The sequence below is a fragment of the Oncorhynchus gorbuscha genome, unplaced genomic scaffold (assembly GCF_021184085.1).
Source record: "Oncorhynchus gorbuscha isolate QuinsamMale2020 ecotype Even-year unplaced genomic scaffold, OgorEven_v1.0 Un_scaffold_1009, whole genome shotgun sequence".
NCBI classification, from domain to species: Eukaryota; Metazoa; Chordata; class Actinopteri; order Salmoniformes; family Salmonidae; genus Oncorhynchus; species Oncorhynchus gorbuscha.
In genome coordinates, this window is record NW_025745923.1 from 137,696 (window position 1) to 156,775 (window position 19,080).

The 19,080-nt window shown below is 42.3% G+C and overlaps 1 protein-coding gene across 1 annotated transcript; it reads left to right on the top strand.

The window, feature by feature from the left end:
* Positions 1-99: 99 nt before the first annotated feature.
* On the top strand, positions 100-18,715 carry LOC124020971 (B-cell receptor CD22-like). The gene is made up of 8 exons (XM_046336284.1): positions 100-347; positions 15,131-15,381; positions 16,278-16,556; positions 17,243-17,506; positions 17,716-17,806; positions 17,910-17,964; positions 18,059-18,279; positions 18,628-18,715. Exons 1-8 carry the CDS (start codon positions 100-102, stop codon positions 18,713-18,715), a joined length of 1,497 nt encoding a protein of 498 aa, XP_046192240.1.
* Positions 18,716-19,080: the final 365 nt, after the last annotated feature.

The following is a 19,080-nucleotide window of genomic DNA, read 5'->3' on the forward strand; positions in this document are numbered from 1 at the left end:
AGTGTGGCTAAGTCAGGTAGGAGACCTGAGCCAACTCCCCGTGCTTACCGTGGCTAGAGGTGGACCGGGCAGGCACCGTGTTATACTGTGAGCTGCACGATGTCCCCGGTGCGCAGGCATAGCCCGGTGCGCTTCATCGCAGCTCCTAGTATCGGCCGGGCTAGAGTGGGCATCGAGCCAGGTGCTATGAAGCCGCTCAGCGCATCTGGTCTCCAGTGCGTCTCATCAGCCCGGGATATATGGCACCAGCCCTACGCACGGTGTCCCCGGTTCGCCAGCACGGCCCAGTGCGGTCTGTTCCACCCCGCCGCACATGCCGGGCTACGGGGAGTATCCAGCCAGGACAGGTTGTGCAGGCTCGGTGCTCGAGACCTCCAGTGCACCTCCACGGTCCGGTCCATCCGGTGCCTCCTCCACGCTCCAGGCCTCCTGTGGCAGCCCCACACACCAGACTGTCTCTCCGTCTCTTCCCTCCAGGTGCTCCCGCCTGTCCAGCGCTTCCAGAGCCTCCCTCCTGTCCAGCGCTTCCAGAGCCTCCCTCCTGTCCAGCGCTTCCAGAGCCTCCCTCCTGTCCAGCGCTTCCAGAGCCTCCCTCCTGTCCAGCGCTTCCAGAGCCTCCCTCCTGTCCAGCGCTTCCAGAGCCTCCCTCCTGTCCAGCGCTTCCAGAGCCTCCCTCCTGTCCGGTGCTTCCAGAGACTCCCGCCTGTCTGGCGCTGCCGGAGTCTCCTGTCTATTTGGGGCCCGCTGCAAGTGTCCTCAGTCCGAGGTCTGAGGCAAACAGATGCCCACCCAGACCCACCCTAGGTTTCGGTTTTGCGGCCGGAGTCCACAACTTTGGGGGGGGGAGTGGACTGTCACACCCTGACCATAGATTGTTTGTATGTTTCTATTTTTAGTTTGTTCCGGGTGTAATGTGGGTGGGTATTCTATGTTGTATGTCTAGGTGCTGTTTTTCTATGTTTAGGCCTGGTATGGTTCCCAATCAGAGGCAGCTGGTTACCGTTGTCCATTTTTGAGAACCATCTGTCTTTGTGTGTCTGCACCAGACAGAACTGTTTCATTTGTTCCACTTTGTTGTTTTTTGTTGTTCTTGTGTTCAGTTTCTTTATTAAATTTACCATGAACACGTACCACGCTGCATCTTGGTCCTCTTCACCTTCTTCCACCTACGACAACCGTTACATAATCACCCTAGACCTACAGCATAGTCTACCTGAGCTGAAGGCTAATGTTTAACGGTATATACCGGTAAGCCATGACAGAAGAATAAATTATGGCCTGATATCAAGAGAAATAGACCCTGTACATTACTAGAATACGCCTGCATATACTGTAAGTGTCTCAAGTAAACTACAACAGACATTTCCACAAGATACATAGAACGTGTGATCACCAACACTGATCGCCATGTGGGTGTTAAGTAAGACCACCACATACTAGGTAATGCTAGTATCAACATGCCATCCAACACAGCTGAAACTATAATAAGACCACCACATGCTAGGTAATGCTAGTATCAACATCCCATCCAACACAGCTGAAACTATAGTAAGACCACCACATGCTAGGTAATGCTAGTATTAACATCCCATCCAACACAGCAGAAACTATAGTAAGACCACCACATGCTAGGTAATGCTAGTATCAACATCCCATCCAACACAGCTGAAACTATAATAAGACCACCACATGCTAGGTAATGCTAGTATTAACATCCCATCCAACACAGCAGAAACTATAGTAAGACCACCACATGCTAGGTAATGCTAGTATCAACATGCCATCCAACACAGCTGAAACTATAGTAAGACCACCACATGCTAAGTAATGCTAGTATCAACATGCCATCCAACACAGCAGAAACTATAGTAAGACCACCACATGCTAGGTAATGCTAGTATCAACATCCCATCCAACACAGCTGAAACTATAATAAGACCACCACATGCTAGGTAATGCTAGTATTAACATCCCATCCAACACAGCAGAAACTATAGTAAGACCACCACATGCTAGGTAATGCTAGTATCAACATGCCATCCAACACAGCTGAAACTATAGTAAGACCACCACATGCTAGGTAATGCTAGTATCAACATGCCATCCAACACAGCTGAAACTATAGTAAGACCACCACATGCTAGGTAATGCTAGTATCAACATGCCATCCAACACAGCTGAAACTACAGTAAGACCACCACATGCTAGGTAATGCTAGTATCAACATGCCATCCAACACAGCTGAAACTATAGTAAGACCACCACATGCTAGGTAATGCTAGTATCAACATGCCATCCAACACAGCAGAAACTATAGTAAGACCACCACATTCTAGGTAATGCTAGTATCAACATCCCATCCAACACAGCTGAAACTATAGTAAGACCACCACATGCTAGGTAATGCTAGTATCAACATGCCATCCAACACAGCTGAAACTATAGTAATCCCACCACATGCTAGGTAATGCTAGTATCAACATGCCATCCAACACAGCTGAAACTATAGTAAGACCACCACATGCTAGGTAATGCTAGTATCAACATGCCATCCAACACAGCTGAAACTATATCTAGCCTTGATTTGTCATCACACAGCTATACAGCGTCAGCTTCCCCACTAAGGTCCAATGTGAGAACTTGAAGTCTTAGGAGGAAAGGTTAGGGTTAGACAGTAGTATCAATGTAAAATGATTTACTACTATTGTAAAATGATGTGTTCCATCGTACATTGATGCACCAACCTGATGCTGTGGAAGGGGTATTTAGTGTTGGCCTTAATGTCAACACAACCTCACAGGTGTCATCATTCTCCTCATTGGCCTGCTATATTTTGGACAGCCGTATTTCATTTATGGCCCTCAACTCCACCACTACACACACCTGTCACATCTGCTCCTACTCTCCCCCCATGGCGCTTGAGGGCGCCAGGCTGCCCTGCATCATGCACTCCTAACATCCATTACGCACACCTGCTTTCCCTCATCACGCGCATCAGTGAAATTGGACTCACTTATCACCTAGTTATTACCTCTATATTTGACAGTTCCCTTGCTCTGTTCCCCGCTGCTGAAATAATTATTTTTTGTCTGTATTACTAATTGGCTGACGCTGTTACTGTCTCGTTCTACATTAAATGTTTGACTCCCGTACCTGCTTCGTCTCTCCAGCGTCATCCCATGTGATACTGAGGCTATCCACTGTAATTGTCAGTTGTAGGAATGATTGGAGACAGGCAGAGGAATCCGTAATGGAGGGGGGGTTTAACACTCCACTCAAAATATACAACATGCCTTGAAAGACACACGGACAAAGCCCAAAACAAACACGTATACAAAAACACATGGATGCAACCCAAACAAGATGGCAAAATGGCTTAAGGACAACAAAGTCAAGGTATTGAAGTGGCCATCACAAAGCTCTGACCTCAATCCAATCGAAAATGTGTGGGCAGAACTGAAAAAGCGTGTGTGAGCAAGGAGGCCTACCAACCTGAATCAGTTACACCAGTTCTCTCAGGAGGAATGGGCCAAAATTCACCCAACTTATTGTGGGAAGTTTGTGGAAGGCTACCCAAAATGTTTGACCAAGTTAAACAATTTAAAGGCAATGCTACCAAATACTGACCCACTGGTAATGTGATGAAAGAGATAAAAACTGAAGTAAATTATTCTCTACTATTATTCTGACATTTCACATTCTTAAAATGAAGTGGTGATCCTAACTGATCTAAGACAGAGCTTTTTACTACGATTAAATGTCAGGAATTGTGAAAAACTGAGTTTAAATGTATTTGGCTAAGGTGTATGTAAACTTCCAACTTCAACTGTATATACACTGCTCAAAAAAATAAATGGAACACTAAAATAACACATCCTAGATCTGAATGAATGAAATATTCTAATTAACTACTTTTGTCTTTACATCGTTGAATGTGCTGACAACAAAATCACACAAAAATGATCAATGGAAATCAAATTTATCAACCCATGGAAGTCTGGATTTGGAGTCACACTCAAAATCAAAGTGGAAAACCACACTACAGGCTGATCCAACTTTGATGTAATGTCCTTAATACAAGTCAAAATTAGGCTCAGTAGTGTGTGTGGCCTCCACGTGCCTGTATGACCTCCCTACAACACCTGGGCATGCTCCTGATGAGGTGGCGGATGGTCTCCCGAGGGATCTCCTCCCAGACCTGGACTAAAGCATCCGCCAACTCCTGGACAGTCTGTGGTGCAACGTGGCGTTGGTGGATGGAGCGATACATGATGTCCCAGATGTGCTCAATTGGATTCAGGTCTGGGGAACGGGCGGGCCAGTCCATAGCATCAATGCCTTCCTCTTGCAGGAACTGCTGACACACTCCAGCCACATGAGGTCTAGCATTGTCTTGCATTAGGAGGAACCCAGGGCCAACCACACCAGCATATGGTCTCACAAGGGGTCTGAGGATCTCATATCGGTACCTAATGGCAGTCAGGCTACCTCTGGCGAGCACATGGAGGGCTGTGCGGCCCCCCCAAAGAAATGCCACCCCACACCATGACTGACCCACTGCCAAACCGGTCATGCTGGAGGATGTTGCAGGCAGCAGAACGTTCTCCACGGCGTCTCCAGACTGTCACGTCCGTCACATGTGCTCAGTGTGAACCTGCTTTCATCTGTGAAGAGCACAGGGCGCCAGTGGTGAATTTGCCAATCTTGGTGTTCTCTGGCAAATGCTAAACGTCCTGCACGGTGTTGGGCTGTAAGCACATCGGACCCTCATACCACCCTCATGGAGTCTGTTTCTGACCGTTCGAGCAGACACATGCACATTTGTGGCCTGCTGGAGGTCATTTTGCAGGGCTCTGGCAGTGCTCCTCCTTGCACAAAGGCGGAGGTAGCGGTCCTGCTGCTGGGTTGTTGCCCTCCTACGGCCTCCTCCAAGTCTCCTGATGTACTGGCCTGTCTCCTGGTAGCGCCTCCATGCTCTGGACACTACGCTGACAGACACAGCAAACATTCTTGCCACATCTCGCATTGATGTGCCATCCTGGATGAGCTGCACTACCTGAGCCACTTGTGTGGGTTGTAGACTCCGTCTCATGCTACCACTAGAGTGAATGCACCGCCAGCATTCAAAAGTGACCAAAACATCAGCCAGGAAGCATAGGAACTGAGAAGTGGTCTGTGGTCCCCACCTGCAGAACCACTCCTTTATTGAGGGTGTCTTGCTAATTGCCTATAATTTCCAACTGTTGTCTATTCCATTTGCACAACAGCATGTGAAATTTATTGTCAATCAGTGTTGCTTCCTAAGTGGACAGTTTGATTTCACAGAAGTGTGATTGACTTGGAGTTACATTGTGTTGTTTAAGTGTTCCCTTTATTTTTTTGAGCAGTGTATATATATATATATATATTACAATTACACAAATGTTACCCAAAATGTTTGACCAAGTTAAACCAAATACTGACCCACTGGTAATGTGATGAAAGAGATAAAAGTTGAAATAAATTATTCTCTCTACTATTATTCTGACATTTCACATTCTTAAAATAAAGTGGTGATCCTAACTGACCTAAGACAAGACATTTTTACTACGATTAAATGTCAGGAATTGTGAAAAACTGAGTTTAAATGTATTTGGCTAAGGTGTATGTAAACTTCCAACTTCAACTGTATATATATATAGATTTTTTTTAATATATATTTTTTTTACAATTACACAAATGTTAATGCCAAAGACACACCAGAATGGTTTACTAAGAGATGTTCAGTGTTCCTGAGTGGTCTAGTCTCAGCACCTGACTTGCTTAACAATCAGAGACAAGGTTTGAATATTGCTGTCCATCAATGATTCCCAACCAAATGTTAAAAACTTGAGCAATTTGGATAAAAACAATGGGTAGATATTTTTGCAAAGGTGGTAGAATCTTATTTCAAAGGTTTCACAGCAGTAATGGCTGCCAAAGTGGTTTTCACTAAATATTAACTCAGAGGGGTGGAAACTAATCCAACTATGATGTTTCTGATTTTTTTCTTAATTAGAAAAAAATCTATAACTTTCTTTCACTTTCAAAATGATGAGTTGGTTGAGTATATCTGTTGGGAAGTTGTTTTCATTTAATTCCTGTTTATATTTAATTTTAAAGCAGCAAAATGTGAAAAAAGTTCAAGGGTGTGTAGAAATGTTCTATTAAAATACAGTAACCTCCCTTTTCTGACATGCTGTTCTGGTCCTCATGCATGTTAATGACTTAAAGAGGAAGGAAAGGACAGTTCCGCATCAGCAACTTGTGTTCTGACAACATAAATATGTAGCAACCACAGAACTGACACTTACTAGCAGTTTCCACTCACTACCAGGAAGCTGACTTACCGTATACGACCTCTCCCCTTCACGCTGTAAGTATGCTTTATGATATCTGGAAATATTGGTTTTGGTAATATGGTTTTTAGCCATAAGTCATGTACTTTTTCATTTATTTTGAGCTGTGTTTTGGTTGTTACATCAGTGTGAGTGTTCATTAAGTATATCAGAGTGTAGGAGGGCTGATTTAAGATCAGGGCCCCTGGTCCATATAAGTAGGATATAAAAGGTGTGTGTGTGTGTTTGTGGACATGTTTAACTATAGTTGTGGGAACCAGATGCCCCAAGAATAGTAATCTACAATAATTTGACCAACTAGGAACATTTTTGTTTGTCCCCACAAGGTCAAATTCTATTTCTAGGGATTTTAGGGTTAAGGTTAGAATAAGGGTTAACATAAGAATTAGGTTTATGTTTAGGAGCTAGGGTTAGGGTTAAGGTTCGGTTTTGGGGTCAAGGTTAGGGTTAGGGTTAAGGTTAGGGTTAGGGTAAGTGTTAGGGAAAGTAGGATTTTGAATGGGACAGAATTGTGTGTCACCACAAGGTTAGTTGTACATGACTGTGTGTGTGTGTGTGTGTTTGTTTGTCAGTCACTTAGCCTCACAGATTGTGGATAAGAGCTATCATTGAACCTGGTGGTCAGTCTTTAGGCTGCTGTACAGCTTGACGGACCGTAGAGGATTGAACATTTTTCCTCCTATATTTGGGGTTCTGAGAATAAAACAGCTTCAGAATAATCAATGTATAAATATGTGTTTGTAGTTCTACAGACCTGTTCAATAAGGCATTGTTGTTGTTGATGTTGTTTGTGTTGTTTTTATTGCTGTTGTCGTTGATGTTGATGATGATGACTATTGTATACATTAGGAAATTGTTTTGCATCATACTGCATCTCAGTTTAAACATACACAATGACCATGTTAACATGCGCACAGTATTCCGGATAGTAGCTGTTTACATGTGTAACAGTATAACTTAAACCGTCCCTTCGCCCATACCCGGGCGTGAAAAAAGCCGCGGCCCTTGCAGAGCAAGGGGAACCACTACTTCAAGGTCTCAGAGCAAGTGACGTCACCGATTGAAACGCTATTTAGCGCGCACCACCACTAACTAGCTAGCCGTTTCACATCCGTTACACATGCACCTTTGATATCCCGCTCACCAGTATCCCTGTACCCATGAATACACAGAACAGGTATAATTGAAATTCACATGGGCTAAATGGAATAGTAACTGAAATATGGACACTGTCTGTAGGCCTATATCCTATTAATGCCAGTAGAATTGTGATTTTTTTCTCCCCAGTAAAATGAAACAACAAAGGTTGATTTTGTATCAGGAACAGGAGTGGAGAAATATGACTTCTTTCTTTCAGCATCTCTTGAGAAAATGGAATGGCGTGTCATGTGTTATCTTTGACACTGTTATGCAAGCCGACAGTATTTCAACCACATATAATATGCACCCACGACTGCAGTCCAATCAGAAACTTGTTTCATAATTTCCTTCAAACTGCTCAAACTGATGACATTTGGACATTTGGACATTTGGCACAGGAAGACACTTTCCACTGTTTTGGAGTTATTGTGTTTTCTCCCGGTCCCTAAATGAAACACAGAACTTTACTGGTGTTAATTACTGATGCTCACTAATGCATTCATTCTTTCTATGTAAGAAATTATTCTGGTTAGCACTACTTTATTTAGTCCTCTGGGGCAACAAGTTACGACAGAAGAGAAGCTGCTAACTGAAGTTGAATCTATATATATATATATATATATATATATATATATATATATATATATATATATATATATATATATATATATATATACAATGCATACTATATATACAAAAGAATGTGGACACCCCTTCAAATGAATGGATTTGGTTATTTCGGGCCAAACCCAATGCTGACAGGTGTATTAAATCGAGCACACAGCCATGCAATCTCTTATTGGCTGTAAGTGCACGAGTGATGCGCGTTTGGAGCAATACTGGCTGTATCCAAGGCTTAGCCAATCGTTCACATTACAGAACAACAGAATGCAGCGCAGCACACAACAGAAGAAAGAAGAGAACCAATTTACTAGTTACAGCATCAGCGTGCGCCTTGGAAAGGCATTTTGTCAGTTACAGCAATGAGTCTCCTGAATGATAACGAAGAGGTAACGTTAGGTGAGAATCCTGACCACGGAGACAGGGGTGAGAAGGTGATGAAATGTACTTCATGAGCTGTAACCGAAAAACAACTGATATTTGTAAAGGTTGAGGATAGGGAGGAAGTGGTGGAACAAGTATTTTTCTTGCTAGCTGGATCGAATTATCCGTTAGTTAGCCAGAGAAATGTTGAACAACATTCAAATAATATATATTTTATGAAATATATTTTTATATGTTTAAAGCTTTGTTGGTTACTACATGATTCCATATGTGTTATTTCATAGTTTTGATGTCAAACTACAATGTAGAAATAGTAAAAATAAAGAATAAACCTTGAATGTGTAGGTTTGTCCAAACTTTTGACTGGTATATTTGTAAGTCCAAAAATGGATGTAGCAACTACAGATTGCCCCTTTAAGTCTATCAAAAGTGTGCGAGTTTGAGCAGTTGTCCATTTGGCCTATGGGTAAAACAAACTATTATCAGCATGAATTAGATTGAGCAATAAAAGCTCCACTTTTATTCCATAGGCTGGGAACCACACTATGCAGCTGTTATTCCATAGGCTGGGAACCAGCTGTTGTTCCAGGCTGGGAACCACACTATGCAGCTGTTATTCCATAGGCTGGGAACCACACTATGCAGCTGTTGTTCCATAGGCTGGGAACCACACTATGCAGCTGTTGTTCCATAGGCTGGGAACCACACTATGCAGCTGTTATTCCATAGGCTGGGAACCACACTATGCAGCTGTTGTTCCATAGGCTGGGAACCACACTATGCAGCTGTTGTTCCATAGGCTGGGAACCACACTATGCAGCTGTTGTTCCATAGGCTGGGAACCACACTATGCAGCTGTTGTTCCATAGGCTGGGAACCACACTATGCAGCTGTTGTTCCATAGGCTGGGAACCACACTATGCAGCTGTTGTTCCATAGGCTGGGAACCACACTATGCAGCTGTTGTTCCATAGGCTGGGAACCACACTATGCAGCTGTTGTTCCATAGGCTGGGAACCACACTATGCAGCTGTTGTTCCATAGGCTGGGAACCACACTATGCAGCTGTTGTTCCATAGGCTGGGAACCACATTCCTATGCAGCTGTTGTTCCATAGGCTGGGAACCACACTATGCAGCTGTTGTTCCATAGGCTGGGAACCACACTATGCAGCTGTTGTTCCATAGGCTGGGAACCACACTATGCAGCTGTTGTTCCATAGGCTGGGAACCACACTATGCAGCTGTTGTTCCATAGGCTGGGAACCACACTATGCAGCTGTTGTTCCATAGGCTGGGAACCACACTATGCAGCTGTTGTTCCATAGGCTGGGAACCACACTATGCAGCTGTTGCAAGAGCGCATTTTTCACTGGCTGTCCACTGGTTTAAAAAGCAATGATTGATAGGCAGCTTAAACTTCCTGAATTCAACCACTATTGGGTTCAAATACACATTTAGATTTGTGAATAGCCGTCCACAACAACCACAATCCGTAAGACGCAGATAGCTAAATGAGAGAGCAGCAGTATGATTCACATCAATGCGCTATGTAGATATCAATAATAAGAAATAACCGTATCGCCGTAGACTACACCACTGCTGTCATCCTTACCTCCAAGCGTTTATTCAAGTTGGATAATCTTTGGATGCCGACAGCATTCGCCCCATTGGAAGACATAGCTTGGACTGAAGCCTACAAAAGCCCATTCCTGAGCTTTTCCCACCATCGATCAAACACATTTGGTGTGTCATCACAGCGGTGTCTGACTTTGGTGTGTCATCACAGCGGTGTCTGACTTTGGTGTGTCATCACAGCGGTGTCTGACTTTGGTGTGTCATCACAGCGGTGTCTGACTTTGGTGTGTCATCACAGCGGTGTCTGACTTTGGTGTGTCATCACAGCGGTGTCTGACTTTGGTGTGTCATCACAGCGGTGTCTGACTTTGGTGTGTCATCACAGCGGTGTCTGACTTTGGTGTGTCATCACAGCGGTGTCTGACTTTGGTGTGTCATCACAGCGGTGTCTGACTTTGGTGTGTCATCACAGCGGTGTCTGACTTTGGTGTGTCATCACAGCGGTGTCTGACTTGAGCCTTTTTCAACGCTGATCTGAATGGCATTGAGAAAACAGAGAAAGATTTTCTTTGCAAACATCCTTTCTGAATTTAAAAGTCATCCTTGACGTAATCATCTAGTTTTTCCAAAGTATCCATAATCTGATTGCAATATTGTTGCTGGTAACGTAATGGATTACAGTTACCGTCTTTGTAATCCCTTACATGTAACAGATTACAGTTACCGTCTTTGTAATCCCTTACATGTAACAGATTACAGTTACCGTCTTCGTAATCCCTTACATGTAACAGATTACAATTACCGACTTTGTAATCCCTCACATGTAACCCGTTACTCCACAACCCTGTTTATTTATATAACTATTCAGACCCTTTGCTGATAGACTCGGAATTGAGCTCAGGTGCATCATATTTCCATTGATCATCCTTGAGATGTTTCTACAACTTGATTGGAGTCCACCTGTGGTAAATTCAATTGATTAGACATGATTTGGAAAGGTACACACCTGTCTATGTAATGTTCCACGGTTGACAGTGCATGTCAGAGCAAAAACCAAGCCATGAGGTCGAAGGAATTGCCCGTAGAGCTCCAAGACAGGATGGTGTTGAGGGGGAAGGGTACAGTACCAAAACATTTTTGCTGCATTACCCAAGAACACAGTGGCCTCCTTCATTCTTAAATGGAAGAAGTTTGGAACCACCAAGACTCTTCCTAGAGTAGGCCGCCTGGCAAAACTGGGTAATCGGGGGTGAAGGGCCTTGGTCGGGAAGGTGACCAAAAACCCAATGGTCACTCTGACAGAGCTCTGTGGAGAGGGGAGAACCTTCCAGAAGGGCAACCATCTCTGCAGCACTCCACCAATCAGGCCTTTATGGTAGAGTGACCAGACGGAATCCACTCCTCAGTAAAAGGCACATGACAGCCCGCTTGGTTTCATCTGGTCTGATGAAACCAAAATTAAACACTTTGGCCTGAATGCCAAGCATCACATGTGGAAGAAACCTGGCACCATCCCTATGGTGAAGCATGGTGGTGGAAGCATCATGGTGTAGGGATGTTTTACAGTGGCAGGTACTGGGAGTCTAGTCAGGATCGAAGGAAAGATGAACGGATCAAAGTACAGGTAGATCCTTGATGAAAACCTGCTCCAAAGCGCTCAGGACCTCAGACTAGGCAGAAGGTTCACCTTCCAACAAGACAAAGACCTTAAGCAAACATCCAAGACAATGCAGGACTGGCAAGTCTCTGAATGTCCTTGAGTGGCCCAGCTAGAGCCCGGACTTGATCCTGATTGAACATCTCTGGAGAAACCTGAAAATAGCTGTGCAGCAACGCTCCCCATGCAACCTGACAGAGCTTGAGAGGATCTACAGAGAAGAATGGGAGAAACTCCCCAAATACAGGTGTGACAAGCTTGTAACATCATACACAAGAAGAATTGTTGCTGTAATCACTGCCAAAGGTGTTTCAAAAAAGTATTGAGTAAAGGGTCTGAATACTTATGTAAATGTTATATTTCATTTTTTTATTGTGAATAAATTAGCAAAAAAATATTAATAACGATTTTTGCTTTGTCATGAGGTTATTGTGTGTATTTAATCCATTTTAGAATAAGACTAATGTTACAAAATGTGGAAAAAGTCAAGGGGTCTGAATACTATCCAAATGCTGTAATGGGATTCTTCCGTCAAAGGAGAGGCGGACCAAAACACAGTGTGGTAAGTGTCCATGGTTTTAATAGGAAAACTCAACATGAACACAACTACAAAAACAAGAAACGTGGAAACCCGAAACAGTCCCGTGTGGCACAAACACTGACACAGGAAACAACCACCCACAAAACCCAACACAAAACAGGCTACCTAAATATGGTTCCCAATCAGAGACAATGACTAACACCTGCCTCTGATTGAGAACCATATCAGACCAAACATAGAAATAGACAAACTAGACACACAACAGAATGCCCACCCAGCTCACGTCCTGACCAACACTAAAACAAGGAAAACACACAAGAACTATGGTCAGAACGTGACAAATGCAATGTAGTTGACAAACAAATGGTCTACCAAATATCGTAAATTACAAGCATAAACTTGTGTCACACCCTGATCTATTTCACCTGTCTTTGTGATTCTCTCCTCCCTCCTCCTGGTGTCGCCCATCTTCCCCATTATCTCTTGTGTATTTATACCGGTGTTCTCTGTTTGTCTGTCAGCTCCTGCTTTTCCCCAGTCTCTCTTTTCTCATCCTCCTGGATTTTACCCTTGCCTGTCCTGACCCTGACCCTGCCTGCCGTCCTGTACCTTTGCCCCTGTTGCTGTAATTAACATTGTTGCTTCGTCACGGTCTGCATCTGGGTCTTAACATATCCTGATAACTTGTCTAAATTAGGGGTGAAAGTAGCCAATTATACCAGTCCAGAATGGAGTATCAGCAAAATGAATTATTTTGCAATTATGGTGGATCGAACTGCGAAGGTAGCCTAGTGTTTGAAGTGACTTATTTGACAATCAGATGAAAACATTATCACACAACACCCATGATATGAGAAACTGAGCCTGACAGCACAGACCACGAAAAACATTAAATGGGATGAGATGTTTACCTGCCACAGTATCCTGTCTAAAATCCTCATATCCCAGGCATCTTATCCAGGTTTCTCATAACCGGAATACAAGCTTTTTGGGTTATTGTAAATGGGATATGAAGTTTATATGCATCAAATCAAAAACAGAATACTTGAGTATCCCAAATAATAATATTGCTGTGCATGGAAACGTAGTCCGTATGAGTCTGGTTCATTTTCAGTAATGAGGTCCTGTACCCCATTTTACAGTTTATACTTCAATGTATCAGGTGGAGTTATTCACCAGTTATAGAGTGAGTTGTTGTTTATGTTTCTAAGACTGCAGGGTGGGAGATGCAACAATGGTCTTGAGAACAGCAGGAAGTGTGTTGGTGGTCTTTCTCTGGTCTGTAGCAGGTATGGTCTCATTCTTATCTTTTAGTTGCTCTGTTTATCAATCTACAGACATTTCTAAAAGGTTATGAATCATAATGTTATTCTGGTGTGTTCTGTTAGGCGTCTCCACTTCACTTTAAATAGTTATCTTTCACACCTCACTGAGGGATGCTTTTCTATGGTTTCCATTCCTCAGCAAATACAGTATGGCAACAATGTGTGGACAAACCTTACTGTCAGTGTGAACCAATAGGTTTGTGCTTAATGTAATGTGCTTTCAGTGGTACTCGGGCAGTATGGATGGAGTGTGACCTACACCAAGAATAGTATCTGTGCCTTGAAGGGGTCAACAGTGGAGCTGTCCTGTTCTTACACATATCCCAGAGGTCATAGAGTCAGAACAATTGGATGGTCTTATTGGAATAGTGATGCGGGTCGATTTGTTGAAATCCAATCTAATAATGAGGGTCGTGTGGAGTACCGTCAGACAACAGAGAAGGACTCTACCCTGAGAATCACAGACCTGAGACAGAGTGACAAAGATACATATTACTTCAGATATAAAACAGACAAGTCCGATTGGAAAACTGCCCAACGTGGAGTCACTCTCTCTGTCACTGGTACTGTAATGTTTCATATATAGTATAGTACTCTACCATCTTAGTTATGTATTAAATGTTCTATGAGAACAGTGACGTGGTGGTGACTGACATACTTACTCTGTTGTTGTTTTCATAACCTCTCTATGCAGAACTGCAGGTGGAGGTGACAGGACAATGGAATGTGAAAACACTGACCTGTAGAACCAGCTGCAGCCTGCCTGGTAATCCCACCTACGTCTGGTACAAGAACAGACAATATCTAGATGAGAGGACTTCCTCTATATACTCTATATATGTCTACATTGAGAATGCAGACAGCTACTCCTGTGCTGTAAAAGGCCATGAGGATCTCCACTCTCCTGCAGTCTGTGAGTGTAGATGAATTTAGTTATAATTTCACAATACCAAATGACAGCTAAAGTGGATATTGATTTACAAAATACTGAAAATGTTCAAGTAGTTTACAACAAAAGTAAACAGAAATAGTTTAAAACTAACAGATGTCTTTATAATGTTTCAGGTGTTCATAATTCAAACTGCTGGAGTGTGACTTACACCAAGAGGAGAATCTGTGTCTTGAAGGGCTCCACAGTGGAAATATCCTGCTCTTACACTCATCCCACTAGTTATATAGAACAAGGTTCATTCTGGTTTACACAGAAAGACCCTGTAGATGTCAGTTCATATCCAGAGTCTGCAGGTCGTGTGCAGTACAATAGGAACACAGAGAACCACCACACCATGACAATAACACACCTGACAGAGAAGGACTCGGCTGAATACATATTCAGATTAATAACATACAAGGGGAGATTTTCTGGCCTTCCTGGTGTGATGTTGACTGTCACAGGTAATACTACACATTATGCTACAGGACAAGTCTAGTTACATTACAAAGACTAGAGTCAAATACATATTTCCTCTTAGATATCCTGTTGGAGATGGATCCTACGTCTGTGTCAGAGGGGAGAGAGTCACGCTGAGATGTAGAACCCAATGTGCAGTCGCTCTGAACCCCACCTGCATCTGGTACAAGAACGGACAACGTCTGACCAACCCAGTCACCAGTTATAACAGCCTGATCCTAGACCCAGTCACCAGTTATAACAGCCTAATCCTAGAACCAATCAGCAGTGAGGATGCAGGGAACTACTCCTGTGCTGTAGAAGGTTTTGAGAGAATCCTCTCTCCAGAAGAGACTCTCACTGTCAGATGTGAGTACATGGGGTGTTGATATATCTACAGTGAAAGTCATTGATGTCATCTCTGTAATACATGGTTCTACATGTCAGTATAATATACTAATCTCTACTAATTTACATCATCTCTCTAATACATGGTTCTACAGTCTGTGTAATATACTAATCTCTGCTAATTTACATCATCTCTGTAATACATGGTTCTACATGTCAGTGTAATATACTAATCTCTACTAATTTACATCATCTCTCTAATACATGGTTCTACAGTCAGTGTAATATACTAATCTCTGCTAATTTACATCATCTCTGTAATACATGGTTCTACAGTCAGTATAATATACTAATCTATACTAATTTATATAATCTCTGTAATACATGGTTCTACATGTCAGTATAATATACTAATCTATACTAATTTACATAATCTCTGTAATACATGGTTCTACATGTCAGTATAATATACTAATCTATACTAATTTACATCATCTCTCTAATACATGGTTCTACATGTCAGTGTAATATACTAATCTCTACTAATTTACATCATCTCTCTAATACATGGTTCTACAGTCAGTGTAATATACTAATCTCTGCTAATTTACATCATCTCTGTAATACATGGTTCTACAGTCAGTATAATATACTAATCTATACTAATTTACATAATCTCTGTAATACATGGTTCTACATGTCAGTATAATATACTAATCTATACTAATTTACATCATCTCTCTAAAACATGGTTCTACATGTCAGTATAATATACTAATCTCTACTAATTTACATCATCTCTGTAATACATGGTTCTACATGTCAGTGTAATTTACTAATCTATACTAATTTACATCATTTCTTGGTTCCTTACATGTTATTTGAGTTGTTCTTTTTTCTGTCATCTTCAACACCAGATGGCCCAAAGACCACCTCAGTGTCAGTCAGTCCCTCTGGTGAAATAGTGGAGGGCAGTTCAGTGACTCTGACCTGCAACAGTGATGCCAACCCACCTGTGGACAAATACACCTGGTACAAGAAGAATGGAGGTCACAATCAGAGTATCTCCAATCAGAACACAGGACCACATCATACCTTCAACCAAGTCAAGTCATCTGATACTGGGGAGTACTACTGCGAGGCCCAGAATGAGTTGGGGACAGACAGGCCTGAGTCTATCAACATGGATGTGAAATGTGAGTAAAATACATCTCAGTGTTTGAATTAGTGTTTGAATGAGACTTACATTTCCCTCACTAACTTTAAACATCAGCTATCTGAGCAGCTAAACGATCGCTGCAGCTGTACATAGTCCATCTGTAAATAGCCCATCCAATCTACCTACTTCATCCCCATATTGTTTTTATTTACTTGTCTGCTCTTTTGCACACCAGTATCACTACTTGCACATCATCTGCTAATCTATCACTCCAGTCTTAATCTGCTAAATTGTAATTGCTTCGCTAATATGGCCTATCTATTTCCTACCTCCTCACGCCATTTGCACACACTGTATATATTTTTTTCTATTGTGTTATTGACTGTACCCTTGTTTATTCCATGTGTAACTCTGTGTTGTTGTTTGTGTCGCACTGCTTTGCTTTATCTTGGCCATGTCACAGTTGTAAATGAGAACTTGTTCTCAACTGGCCTACCTGGTTAAATTAAGGTGAAATATATATATATATTTCTTTAAATGCCAAGGTTGCAAACAAGTATTAATGAAACAAAGTAGTCATTAAGCATCTCTAAATGTGTTCTTGTTAATGTTTTGTGTAAGTTATAGTTTTAGTTCTCTGATCATTTCATTTTTATATGACATGTAATGTGAAGTTGTAATGAAACTACTGTCTTAATAATCTGACAAATTATATTTTACCAGACGGCCCAAAGAACACCTCAGTGTCAGTCAGTCCCTCTGGTGAAATAGTGGAGGGCAGTTCAGTGACTCTGACCTGCAGCAGTGATGCCAACCCACCTGTGGACAAATACACCTGGTACAAGACGAACATAGCCTCAGCAAAAGCATCAGGACAGAGTTACAGCATCACTAACATCATCTCTGAGGACAGAGGAGAATATTACTGTGAGGCCCAGAATAGAAGAGGATCTATGAACTCTACAGCTCAGATGATCATTGTAGCAGGTAAAGTTCCATCTTCAATACTTCAACACAGAACTACATGTTTCAATCTAATGTTAATCATTACACATCGTCTTATTACACCTTAGTCTATATCTATACAATGGGTTATAAGATCCCTTAACAAGTATTGTATTAATGTCCTGTATTATAGTTTATTTGTAGTTTATTATATCATGCCATGTACTCATATCATCCATATTGTATTATAGTGAAACAAACCTCAGTTCTGACTGCAGCTGTAGGGATCACAGTGGTTGTTCTGGTTCTCATCCTCTGTCTCTCTGGACTCATGTGGTTCAGGTGAGTTAAAATGCTTACTTTGTGATTGTGGATTATTTAAATGTAGCCCTCTGATTAATTATTAGCTTCATTAATTCATGAATACAATGTGTTTACAAAACAGGAAGAAGGCCTCCAAACCCACCTCCAACACAGGAGACACATCAGAAAATGAACAGGTGAGTGTTGGAATCAGAAGGTGACTGTGATGACTGTGTATTGCTTTGTGGAACATTTCCACTCCTCATGTTGTCTGTCCTCTCTCTCCATCAGGGAGACTCTAGTCCAGTGTATGATAACATCTCAGGCATGGCCATGACCTCTACTGCAGCACAGACAGTGGCCACAGATGACCAGGATGACGTTCACTACGCCAGCGTCCACTTCCAGGAAGTCCTTCTGTACTCGACCATCCAACCGTCTCAAGCCCAGGAACAGGACGAGGATATCCAGTACGCTACTCTGAAATTAAACCTCCTGAGTGATGCCACCTGGTGAGCATATTCTGCCTTAAGGTCATTCATATGCTACTGTTTATTGTAAGAGATGTCATCAATAAGCAAAACTGTTGACCACTAGTGATGTCATTTCCTTAATCTACCAATCCAACAATGGACACCTCAAGACAATTACTATGACATGTCTATAATGAGGGAGTGATGCGATGATGGTTTTGAGGAACTGTTCTGACTGTATTCCAAATGGCACCCTATTCCCTATTTAGTTCACAACTTTTGATGTGAGCCCCATAGGCCCTGGTCAAAGGTAGTGCACTATAAAGGGTATAGGGTACCACCATTTGGGGCGGATTCTTTGTTTAATTTCTGTTTCTCTCTCTTCAGCCCCACAGCAGCAGACCCTGGTGCTGCTGAGGAGGACTACTTTGTTCTCTACAGCACAGTCAACAAATCCAGAACCAAGAAGACCTGAACAGAACAAACCTGAACCAAGAAACCCAGAACAAAGTGGACCTGAACACAACAAACCCAGAAGTGAACTACTTTGAACACAACAAACCCAGAACAAAGACCTGAACAGTCAACAAACCCAGAACCAAGAAGACCTGAACAGAACAAACCCAGAACAGAACTGAACACAACAAACCCAGAACCAACCCAACACAACAAAAGACCTGAACACAACAAACCCAGAACAAAAGACCTGAAACAACAAACCCAGAACCAAGAAGACCTGAACAGAACAAGTTTGACAATAACCTTGTGTATCTGGACCTGTATATCTAAACTAAGTGATATAATGGCTATGGAGGTGTGGAATATTGACCCTGAATGCTG